Source organism: Xenopus tropicalis, chromosome 5 (genome assembly GCF_000004195.4).
Source record: "Xenopus tropicalis strain Nigerian chromosome 5, UCB_Xtro_10.0, whole genome shotgun sequence".
Classification (NCBI taxonomy): Eukaryota; Metazoa; Chordata; class Amphibia; order Anura; family Pipidae; genus Xenopus; species Xenopus tropicalis.
Window position 1 is genome coordinate 118,794,589 of NC_030681.2, and position 12,234 is coordinate 118,806,822.

The 12,234-nt window shown below is 42.8% G+C and overlaps 1 protein-coding gene across 2 annotated transcripts in view; it reads left to right on the forward strand.

Moving 5' to 3' along the window:
• Positions 1-2,208: 2,208 nt before the first annotated feature.
• The window catches only part of irs1 (insulin receptor substrate 1), a 37,301-nt gene continuing 27,275 nt past the window's right edge, over positions 2,209-12,234 (forward strand). The window contains exons 1-2 of one of the 2 annotated variants that reach the window (XM_012963449.3): positions 2,209-6,408; positions 12,106-12,114. In XM_012963449.3, the coding sequence (XP_012818903.1) occupies positions 3,138-6,408; positions 12,106-12,110 (3,276 nt within the window). In that variant the 5' untranslated portion in view covers positions 2,209-3,137 and the 3' untranslated portion in view covers positions 12,111-12,114. The remainder of the gene's footprint in view (positions 6,409-12,105; positions 12,115-12,234) is intronic. The other variant, XM_002937088.4, reaches the window with a different exon arrangement.

Here is a 12,234-nt window from a genome sequence, read left to right on the forward strand (position 1 = left end):
CGAACTGCACAGTGGTTACCCATAGCAACCAATCAGTACTTAGTTTTAATACGTCTAAAAGTACTTTTCGAGCTTATTAATGCCATTCTTGTGTTTAAGCACACCCTTTGCACTTTTGTGCCAAGTGCTATTGTGGTCTTCCTTCCTCTTCTTTGTGTGCAAGTGTGCCTATTGATGCGTGGAACCCTAGTGATACCACTGACCTGAATATGGAAGTAATTCCAAGGTTCCCACAGCAGCTTGGGTTAATTGGTGCAGGAGACTTGTGGAAAAAGAATTTCTTGCAAACATCTCTTTAAGGCTGTGTGGCAGAAACAATGGAATCCTAAGGGGCTAATTCATCAAAGTACGCGTTCGAACCCTGAAATGGGTAAAATTCGGATTAGATACTATAATTTCTGATAATCGGAAATATCATGAAAATGCTTACAAAAGCGTATTAGACACAATAATATTGTATTGGCAATCCAAAGTCACGAAATTTCGTATCCAAATGATCGTAAACGGCGGGAAACACTTTCTGACTTTGATCCTTCTGTGCATGTTTTTGGAAGCCTCCCATAGGACTCAATGGCACTCTGCAGCTCCAACCTGGCCCAAGGAAAGCCTCCCATAGGCCTCAATGGCACTCTGCAGCTCCAACCTGGCCCAAGGAAAGTCTCCCATAGGGCTCAATGGCACTCTGCAGCTCCAACCTGGCTCAAGGAAAACCTCCCATAGGGCTCAATGGCACTGTGCAGCTTCAACCTGGCCCAAGGAAAGTCTCCCTTGGGTTCAATGGCACTTTGCAGCTCCAACCCGGCCCAAGGAAAGTCTCCCATAGGGCTCAATGGCACTCTGCAGCTCCAACTGGGCCCAAGGAAAGTCTCCCATAGGGCTCAATGGCACTCTGCAGCTCCAACTGGGCCCAAGGAAAGTCTCCCATAGGGCTCAATGGCACTCTGCAGCTCCAACTGGGCCCAAGGAAAGTCTCCCATAGGGCTCAATGGCACTCTGCAGCTCCAACCTGGCCCAAGGAAAGTCTCCCATAGGGCTCAATGGCACTCTGCAGCTCCAACCTGGCCCAGGGAAAGTCTCCCATAGGGCTCAATGGCACTCTGCAGCTCCAACTGGGCCCAAGGAAAGTCTCCCATAGGGCTCAATGGCACTCTGCAGCTCCAACCCGGCCCAAGGAAAGTCTCCCATAGGGCTCAATGGCACTCTGCAGCTCCAACCTGGCCCAAGGAAAGCCTCCCATAGGAAGCAATGGCACTCTGCAGCTCCAACCCGGCCCAAGGAAAGTCTCCCATAGGACTCAATGGCACTCTGCAGCTCCAACCTGGGCCAAAGGAAAGTCACGGTGCTGAAGCTTGAATGAATCCGAAAATGTTGTACTCGGCGCGACAAATACGATTTTGTCGCACAAATTTCATTTTTTTGTCTACACAGTATGAAAACTTAGAAAAAATACGATTTTTTTGTATTCGGAAGTGATCCTGGGTTATTATGTGATGTTAATGTGATTCTAAGCAACTTTGCAAATTACATGTATAATGAATGTATATTGTATATTTTCTTTCATTATGCAGTATAAATGTGTTGTTTTACCCACAGAGCCATGAGTACAGGGACAACTGAAATTGCACTCACACGTCCCCATGCTCTTCCCATGTCTGTGTGCTATGTGTGCTTGGCTCCTGCTGCACAGGGAAACACAACACCCCATGTGCCATTAGGCTAAACACTTGTGCTGTCACTGAGAGCCAACATACACAATATGGCACACAGCTCTTTAGTTGTTCTGGTACTACAGCCTGTCCCAATTGCCCACACTGGGTATCCATGTCACACTCATGTGCAGGCTGCCGGTGGCTTGGCTGTGAGGAGTGCAGCCGTAGCAGCTGAGGAGAAGTGGGTTATGTCTGTCTTGTTTACTAAGTTGGCTAGCGGCACAGCGAATCCTCACACACTGTACGCCGGCTAATATGCTCCACTGTGCACTTGCTAGATATACCGCAGCAAAGCATCTCTCTTTATTAATAACATTGAGGTGAATGGCGTCTACGCCTTTTTACTACACCGACCTTCAACCGAACTTTTGGCGGGGAGAAGGCGAGGTGACAGACAAAGCGTAAGCTACCAATCAGAGAGGGGCTTCTACCTACCCACCGCCTTCCCAGAGCGCTTCGTTAGCGCAGGGAAAGGAGGCGTGGCGTTTACCGCAGTGCGGGCAGCAAGTTAGATTGATCTCTTGGGCTCCACGCAGTGTGTTTGTATGTATGCATGCATGTGTGTGAGTGTGTGTGGTGCTGCTATTGCGGTCACGTGTTGTTCTGAGGGAGACGGAGGTGGCTGGAGCAGAGAGAGGGGGCGGCGGGCTGCGCTCCCGGGGACTCGAACACAGACGCTTGTTTTGGTTTATTTCTCAAGGAAAAGCAGAGTGGGAGAGAGGACGCTTTTGCAGAAACTCCACCAAGTACTGCGTCCCTCTCCTTCCCTGCAGCCAGCCGGCTGTTCCTCACTGTCTGTCTGCCTTTAGCAGCAGCCTTGCCGGGCAGGGTCCCGCACCCCACTAGGACAGAGAGATAGAGCTCTCCGGTTTCCACCGCGGCTTGGCGGAGCAGGCGGGGGGTGTGAGTGCATGTACCTGCCCTTTTCGCCCCATGCCATGGCACTGATTGGAGACACACACGGACAGTAAAACCTCTGGCAGCGGTGACATTGTGGAGAGGTGCCTGGTGTGAGCCCGGTGGGAGAGGAGGATTACGTGGAAGAAGGAGCTCGATTAGCAGAGAGGGATCGGTGCCCCCCCCAGAGGCAACGCAAACTACACTGCAGTGCTGGCAGCTTCAAACTTGGACCGTGGGCTCGGCAGACAGATGCAGGCAATGGATTCCCCCTGGCTCTGTACATCTGCCCTGCTTCCATTGGGTAAGGAGTTCCATCTCTCCCTGTCACTGAATTTGTGGATGTAATAAACACCCGAACCACCTCAAGGATATACAAATACAACGCTGCAAAGTGAACTTCAAGGATTAAACTCAAGTATATTTTTTTTTCACAAGTGGTGCTGATTGATCTGTGAATTTGTATACTGTACACATGCTTTATTAACAAGAATTCTTAGCATTTTTGCTCTTTCTGTCTCATTTGGTACCATGGCTAGCCCCACAGATCCACAGGCTCAGGAGAACTTTTCTGATGTCAGAAAGGTGGGCTATCTAAGGAAACCTAAGAGCATGCACAAGAGGTTTTTTGTGCTCAGGTCTGCCAGTGAGTCAGGTTTGGCCCGTTTGGAGTATTATGAAAATGAGAAAAAGTGGAGGCATAAGTCTGGGGCCCCAAAGAGGTCAATCCCTCTTGAGAGCTGCTTTAATATTAACAAGAGGGCTGATTCAAAAAACAAACATTTGGTTGCTTTGTACACAAAGGAGGAATGCTTTGCAATTGCTGCTGAATGTGAACAAGAACAGGATGGTTGGTATCAGGCTCTAGTGGATCTTCACAACCGTGGTAAGACCCACCACCAACACCATAACCATGACGGTGCAACCAATGGTGTACATGATGGTTTAAATGGAGATGACGTTTATGGGGAGGTTACTCCTCCAGGACTGGCCTTCAAAGAGGTATGGCAGGTGATCATGAAGCCCAAGGGTTTAGGGCAACTTAAGAATTTAGTTGGTATTTACCGCCTGTGCCTCACCAACCGAACAATAAGTTTGGTAAAACTGAACTCTGATGCAGCCGCTGTGGTATTGCAACTTATGAATATAAGGAGATGTGGGCATTCAGAAAATTTTTTCTTTATAGAAGTGGGTCGTTCAGCAGTCACCGGAGCTGGTGAATTCTGGATGCAAGTGGATGATTCAGTAGTTGCTCAAAACATGCATGAAACCATACTAGAAGCTATGAAAGCTCTGAGCGATGAATTTCGGCCTCGGAGTAAGAGTCAGTCTTCATCTAACTGCTCTAATCCTATATCTGTACCTCTTAGGAGGCATCACCTTAATCATCCACCACCCAGCCAGGTAGGACTAAATAGAAGAGCTCGTACAGAGAGTGTTACTGCCACATCACCTGCAGGGGGTGTGGCAAAGCATGGATCATCCTCCTCTTTCAGAGTCCGGGCATCTAGTGATGGAGAAGGAACAATGTCAAGGCCAGCCTCCATGGAAGGGAGCCCAGTAAGTCCCAGTGCTAGCAGAGCTCAGTCGCACCGGCATCGGGGAAGTTCTCGACTTCACCCGCCTCTTAACCATAGTCGGTCTATACCAATGCCAGCAACTCGCTGCTCTCCATCGGCTACCAGCCCTGTCAGCTTGTCCTCCAGTAGTACCAGTGGACATGGTTCCACTTCTGATTGCATGTGCCCTCGAAGATCCAGTGCCTCTGTTTCTGGTTCACCCAGTGATGGTGGTTTTATTTCTTCAGATGAATATGGGTCTAGCCCTTGTGACTTTAGAAGTTCTTTTCGCAGTGTAACCCCAGATTCTTTGGGCCACACTCCACCAGCTAGGGAAGAAGAACTAAATAACTATATTTGCATGGGCAAATCCGGTAGTCATCTCCAGAGAAGTCAGCAGCAGAGGTACCAGCTAAGTCGAGGGGAAGAGCACCCTGACTTTGATAAGGTTTTTAGAAAGAGGACTCACTCCTCAGGAACATCACCTCCTACAGTTTCACACCAGAAGACACCATCACAGTCCTCTATTGAGGAATATACAGAGATGATGCCTGCTCATCCTGTTCGTTTAACATCATTTAGACATTCTGCATTTGTACCCACCTACTCCTATCCAGAAGAGTGCCTGGACCTCCATTTAGAGGGTAGCAGAGCTAACCACACAGATGACGGATACATGCCTATGTCACCTGGTGTTGCTCCTGTGCCTACAAAATCAAATGACTATATGCCTATGAGCCCTAAGAGTGTGTCGGCCCCTCAACAGATCATTAACCCAAGACGGCACTCTGCTGTAGATTCAAATGGTTATATGATGATGTCACCCAGTGGTAGCTGTTCTCCGGATAGCACCAATTACAGCAAGATATGGACCAATGGTACCAATCCAAAGTTGTCCATAGATAGCATTGAGGGCAAACTGCCTTGCAGTGACTACATTAATATGTCTCCTGCTAGTGGCTCTACTACAAGCACGCCTCCAGACTCTTATCTGAATTCTATTGAAGAGTCGACCAAGCCTGTATATTCCTACTTTTCCCTGCCCAGGTCCTTCAAACATGTTCACAGGAAAAGTGAAGATGGCAATTTGCGCATCACTGCAAATTCTGGACATAATCTATACACTGAGGACTCTTCCTCCTCTTCCACAAGCAGTGATAGTCTAGGGGGGCAGGACCCTCAGCAGCCTAGAAAAGGGGAGACCTGCATTCAAGGGAAGAGATTGACCAGACCCACCAGGCTTTCATTGGAAAACAGCAGTAAGGCCAGCACACTGCCAAGGGCGAGAGAACCTGCTTTGCCCCCAGAGCCAAAAAGTCCTGGGGAGTATGTTAATATAGAGTTTAACGACAAGGTATTTTCAGGGGGCTTGATGCCTTCCATGTGTCCCCTTCCTTTTGTGCAGAGCAGAGTTGTGCCTCAAAGAGAGAACTTGTCTGAATACATGAACATGGATCTTGGAGTTTGGAGAGCTAAAACTTCCTATGCTTCCACCTCATCTTCATCATATGAACCACCATACAAGCCGGTCAGCTCAGTGTGCCCTACTGAAACTTGCAGTAGTAGTCGACCACCTATTAGAGGAAAGACAAACTCACGAGACTATATGAGCATGCAACTTAGTGCTCTGTGTTCAGATTACAGCCAAGTTCCACCTACCAGAATAACTGCCAAACCCATTACTCTTTCTTCTAATAAAAGTAATTATGCAGAGATGTCAAGTGGCGGAGTTTCTGATAATATTCCTGCTATTCCCCAAACTTCTAACTCAAGCCTATCTGAAGCATCTCGCTCTTCCCTTTTGGGCCAGGGCTCTGGCCCTAGCGCCTTTACTCGGGTCAGTCTAAGCCCAAACCGCAATCAGAGTGCCAAAGTCATCAGGGCCGGGGACCCACAGGGTAGGAGGAGGCACAGCTCAGAGACATTCTCCTCTACTCCTACTACAGCCAGAGTTACTTCTGGCCCAGTTTCTGGGGAGGATGTCAAGAGACATAGTTCTGCCTCCTTTGAAAATGTGTGGCTAAAACCAGGAGAGATTGCCAGGAGAGATTCCCTTCAGCCTTCTGATCACACACATAATGGCCTGAATTATATTGACTTAGATCTAGCTAAGGACTTGAGTGGCCTGGATCATTGCAACTCCCACCAATCTGGAGTAAGCCACCCATCAGATGACCTGAGCACATACGCCAGCATCACTTTCCACAAGCTAGAGGAGCACCGGAATCAGGCAGAAACAGAAGGTAAGATTTGTAAAATACTGAAAATCATTGATGTATGTTTGATTCTGTGTAAGATAACATGTTGGAGACGTAGACATAGTAAATGTTTGAGCTCATCAATTTTTTTCATGTTCTTTTAATGTGCCACCCCATAAATGATAGACAATGAGTACAAATGTTTTTACTGAGAAGTAGTTGCTGTGTCCTCAGACACCCTTTAGCGAAATATTGTAGCTCGCCTAGCATTCTCTTGTCTTTCAGTGTACAGTACTGTTTGTGAGCGCTTCTAATTCCTATTGTTGTATGGCTCTGTATCTTTTGCTTAGCAGTTTTGAGTTGTCTCACAGAAAGCAGCACAGACAATCTCTTCAACATCTTTGCATAATGTGTAAAATTTTGATAGAAAGCACTTGAATTTCTCCATTTGGTAGTGTTTTGATCATCATTGTGCCCAGTATGCAAAAGTTATGTTAAAAGTGATGCTTTTGGGACTGGTATTACAAATAGCTGATAGTTTGAATCCTTTTTACTCAACAATTTTCCTCAGGTAGACTTTAGCCCTGTGAGTGTCAAAATGCATTTCTGATACTTGAGATACTTGCAGGTCTTACAAGTTGCAAAGTGTCTACAGCTGTGATTGGTTCATTTAGGTGCGTAACTTAATTAGCAAAAGATTCTGTGCTTGGTTATGGAAAAGGTAGTTTATCCTTTTATAAGGTGTTCTTGCACCTTTCCCCCAACAGGCTTTGGGTGTTGCTAGGGTGTGGGAGTTGTTTAAAGATGGATAGCACCGTTTTAGGGCACAGTGGCAATTGCAGCTATTAGAAATATTAACTGCTGCACCTAATTGTCATTTTATACTGGTTTGTTTATATTGTTTTAGGAATTTGTCATATTTAGAGGGGATATCTCATGTTCCGGTTAAAACATTAAAAGTAAATGTATAACGTATTCTCAATCATATACACAATATTTGTGTTTATTTTATGCATGTTAATTACATATAGTTGCCTTTATAACGCCTAGAAGTACCTGAACAGTTCCAAAACCCCACTTATGTTCTTAACCCTGTAAGTATAACTCTACAAGCATCTCTTCCGTGCATGTTTCTTGCAAAGGTTTATTAGCTGAAGAAAATATGCTGTAAGTTGAAAGCAACCTGGATTTGAAACCTTTCAGGTACTCACACTGTTCTGTGCATCCTTGTTCTGGAAACCCACCTATATTGTAAAATATCTCTTATGAAGGCGCCCACAAAATATACCCATTTTAAATCACATAAGCAGTATTTTTCAAAAATTTATGGCAAAAAAATCCAAAATGTTTGTCTGTTTTTTGTGAATGCAGTGTAAAATTATTATTGTGTTACATAATGCTGCTCATTGCAGATGCTGCACTGAGGTTATTCAGGTGAATCCCTTTCCCATGGAACTAAATTTGTTGCCCGATTTAGAAAAAATTAGTAACTTGCCCAAGGCCACACAGACTTGACAAATGTGTCATCACCAGGAATGAAGCACATGCCTTTATAAGTCAGACTGTTGACATTGCCCCTTTTATGCATTGTGCAACTGATTCCTTAAGTGGGACCCTGTCAGTACAGCATTATTTCCTATGAGTTATTTTACACATGCATTTTATTGCTGCTCTTTATTTTGAAATCTCTGTACACCGCATTCTTGTTTTTCATGATATAATTATTATAGGATTCCACCTTGAGTGCTTGCATGAATCATGTGTTCTCTTGGTTCATTATTAGCAGGAATCTCTGGAAACCAGGCAAATATAAACTCTAAAACAGCATTTTGCAACACTGGTTAATTACAAATCCCAGATTGGTCATTTTCACAAGTTTGAAGCTACTCCTTCAAAAAATTTGCAATGATCAATGCACTAGAAGAAATAATGTCAAAATTGTTTGTGCCATATTGCTACTCTTTAAGCCATTGAATTAAATGCTTTGTCGGTTGTTTAAAAAAAAAAAAAAAAAAAAATAGGTTCCCTTCCCTTTGTCTCTGGCAATACCCTCTTGTCTTGGCTTTTGGACTGTCCTATACTCCCCAAGACCTTATTTTAGCTTTTTTTTTTTAGCTTTTGTTGTAAAATAAGAGCAATCATTGCCACTGAAAAAAATTGCAAATAATTGTCTAAGTTGAATTATATATGCATCCCAGAGTTTAATGAGGTCCAAATCTCATGGTTGAAGTTGAATGTTTGGGTGCTTATTGGGTTAAACTCATCAGGGATGAAAACATAGCATGTTTAAGTTCCGAGCCTTTGTTTAATGTTTGCAGTCACTAACGTGGCTACCAAAGTGCTTGAAAGAATGAATGAATGAAGTAGAGCGTGGGAATCTATCATTTCATGGACTCATTGCTCTTATCCCGCCCTCTCTTCCTCCTCCATAACACACATCCGCTTAACCCCCTTGCTTTTCCATAGCCACTTGGCAGCAGAGAAGCTTTCTCCGTGCATGTTTGTTTTCTTCCTAGGAAAACAGAGCTTGCTCCTGGCTCTATACACTTTATAAAGTATTACTCTTGCTATTATGAAGCTGTCATCTGAGTCCTGCTGTGCTTTAGGATGTCTTGTCAGCACTCCCTGCAAACTGTCGTTGTTGCCTGTCAGTGTCCAAACAAGAGGTTCCAACTTAGTATAAGTACACTTGTCCTTTCCTTGATAAGATGTTCTTGTAGCTTACACAACCTGGTAAACTGTTAGGAAAAAAAAAACAGTTTTACAGCTCCATTCCTGCTTGTGTGCTCATGGAAAAGTTCTCTGTAAGCAGTATGCCGCGCTGTCCTATTACATAGTCTGGGGAATCAAAGGAAAATGTATTTAAGTGAAAGTGGAACTTTGTGATTTTGTTTTTTATGTCATATTAGTACAATATAATATTTATGTAACAGTGCCAGAGGGGAATGCATTCAGTTACCTACAAACCAGTAACAGTTGCTATGCTGTTTAACAATCACTACATGTTTTGGTTGCAGACAGTCATTCATTGACGCACAAGGATTCTTGTTTTGAAGTGGTTTAGAAGGCAATGTATGTGTTGCTACTTAGGTGATCCTTCTGGCTAGTTAAAGCTGCATATCTGCTCATACCTAAGCCAGCCTGCTATGTATAGTTTGCAGTGTACCTTTTGCTTGTTGACACAGACTGTCCTTCTTTGTTGAGCTGCAAATGGATTCTCATCAAATAGGATGTGAAATATTTTTTCCGTAACATTTTCCATTTACTCTCAGCAGCTTTTGCATGAGGGTGGTATAAATACAGCTTTGTTGGATAAAAATAAAGAAAAAACAGTCCATCCAAGCATCATTTCTGCAATTCAATGGTAACAGCAACTGAAAAGGCTGAATCCCTAGCTTTGGGATGAAGCTTCAGATATGCTGATTAGAGCAATTAGTATGGCAGCTGCCACTCAGGGTGCTTATTATTGCACTGCTCTCTTTGCAGAGTTACCTATGCAGTTATGTGTTGCTAAACGCCTGTAGGAAATGTGAATGTAATTTTTTTTCCAGTATCTTGCTACACCTTCTGTTTTATTGCTATTTAAATAATTGTCCTGGCTCTCCAATTAGGCAGATGGCAGCTAGACTTATAGCTTCCACACTAGAGGAAGAAAAGCTGGTTTTCTGTGACTGCTGCAAATGCTTGTGCTGCCAGCAGGTGTGTTATTACTGCCTCGGAGCTGGGAGACACCCTGTCTGCCTTTTTTTTGTCTGGGATATAGGCCATTCATACTACAGTACAGATGTGAAGTGCAGATTTAGGGACAATGTGCTAGAAGCTATATAGGGTTCATGCTTTTAATAATTCTGGTGTTATCTGTATGGTTTTAAATGGTAATATCTTTGTTTAAACTTTTATTTATTAGCCATAGGTTTATCATATAATTACAGTGTTTTTTATGTTAATAAACTGCATTAAGTTGTGCATATATTGAATGAAAATTGTTGAGTCTACATCCATTCCATCAGATTTATGGATGCCTAGAGTTGTATGCTTGCAACATCTGGACTGTCAGAGGGTTATTCTTGGTAAATAGGTATGCTCAGGTGTGGTCCCTGCAGTTGTTTTTTTTAACTCCCAGCATATCTTCCTTGCCTAAAGACACACATATTGGTAGTTATGTAAGACCTATTCCAGCCATGAAATATTTATTAAGTTAGTGCTATGGTCTAATAAGTCTGTAGTTGTGCAGCAGTGATCATGTATTACAGCCTTCCTGCTTAAGGCTTCAGTCACGTGGGTTTTTATATGCGCGGTGGATTTTAAAGCATTTCACTGCAGAGCGATGCAAAAGTTAATTGATCTCAAGCTGCTCAATCTGCTGTCTGGGTCACTACCCATGGGAGGGAACATAAATGTTTAAAGCAGAAAAAAAGTATCTTAATTTTTTTTTGTGTGTGTTTAGCATTTATGCCTAGACCTGCACCTGAACCCAGAAACTTTTTTAGTTTATGTAGTAGTTGAGGCTGAACGAATACATTAGTCCATCAGGATTATCCTTTTGCCCAAGTAACTACTACATAGCTCTTAGGTGATCCAGAGCGGGAAAAAAAAAATCTGAAGCTATCAACTTACCTTAAGGTGGCCATACATGGGCAATAAAATCTGCCAACCGAATGAATCGGCAGCTTATCGGCAAGTGTATTGAGTCCTTAGACAGGCCTACCTGACCAATATCTAGTCGAAAATCAGGCAGATGTCAGTTGGACATGTTAAAAAGCCCCTCAGCACAAGGAGCACATCGGCTGATTTAATGTGATCCATTTCCTGAAGCCTATATCCTGTCAATATAATTGGATCAATCTGATACCACCCACTTCAAGGGGGGGGGCATATTGGGGTAGATTTGCAAGGTCACCAAAATGAATCTTCCAGTGTATGGCCAAGTTTAGAGCAATGACATAATGGGATTGTTTTCACCTGTTTTTTTTTTCTTGATCACAAAATGCTCAAAATTCCCCAACTTTATAGCTCTCAGTATAAAAAGCCTTTTCATACCTTAACAAAATATGGTCTTTTCCAGTACTCTGTAGAAATAGAAGAATTATTTTTGTGTCTTGTGAATCTTTATCTTTTTTAACTGCCATGGATTGTAGAATATATGGAACATTTAATAAAGTATCTTTCAAATGTAAACTTCCAAATGTGTTTTTTTTTTTAGTTAAAGCATAGTTTACATAGAGAATGATGCAGCTGGGGACAAAAAGATTAAAATTGGACAATATATTTTTGGAATTATGTATTATCCACAAAAATCCCTTGATCTTTCTACATCAACAGATTAATGGGTTAATTCACTTTAAAATTTACTTTTGGTATGTTGTAGACAACAATATTCTAAGACAGTTAGCATTTGGTCCTCATTTTTATGTTTTTTTTTTTTTAATTAGGGTAGGAAGTAAGCAACTAGAATCCCGGGGATGCTTAAAAACTTTGTACCGTCAATGGTTCTACTTTTTCTTGTTTATTTAAATCTAGAATGACTAGCATTGAACTCTCCTTTTAAATGTCACACTATGCCTAAGAAAGGTTTTACAGTTCTTAAAAAATCCTTGCATTCTATAGCCAGTTGGTCTTTGCTAAAATGTTTAATGGGAACAGATTTAAATATTTTGGCGCATATTTTTTTTTTTTTTTTGTAATATGCCAAATGCCAGTATATACAACATGCTTTTGAAAACCATTATGCTTTCCTTGCAGATTGATAAGGTATGTTTACCAACACTTATTCATAGCGATTTATGGGCCATACAAGGGAGAGTTACACCAATAATTTCTTCTCTGAATCAGTATCTATCAGTACAAAGTCCTTAGGTCAGTGTTATTTAC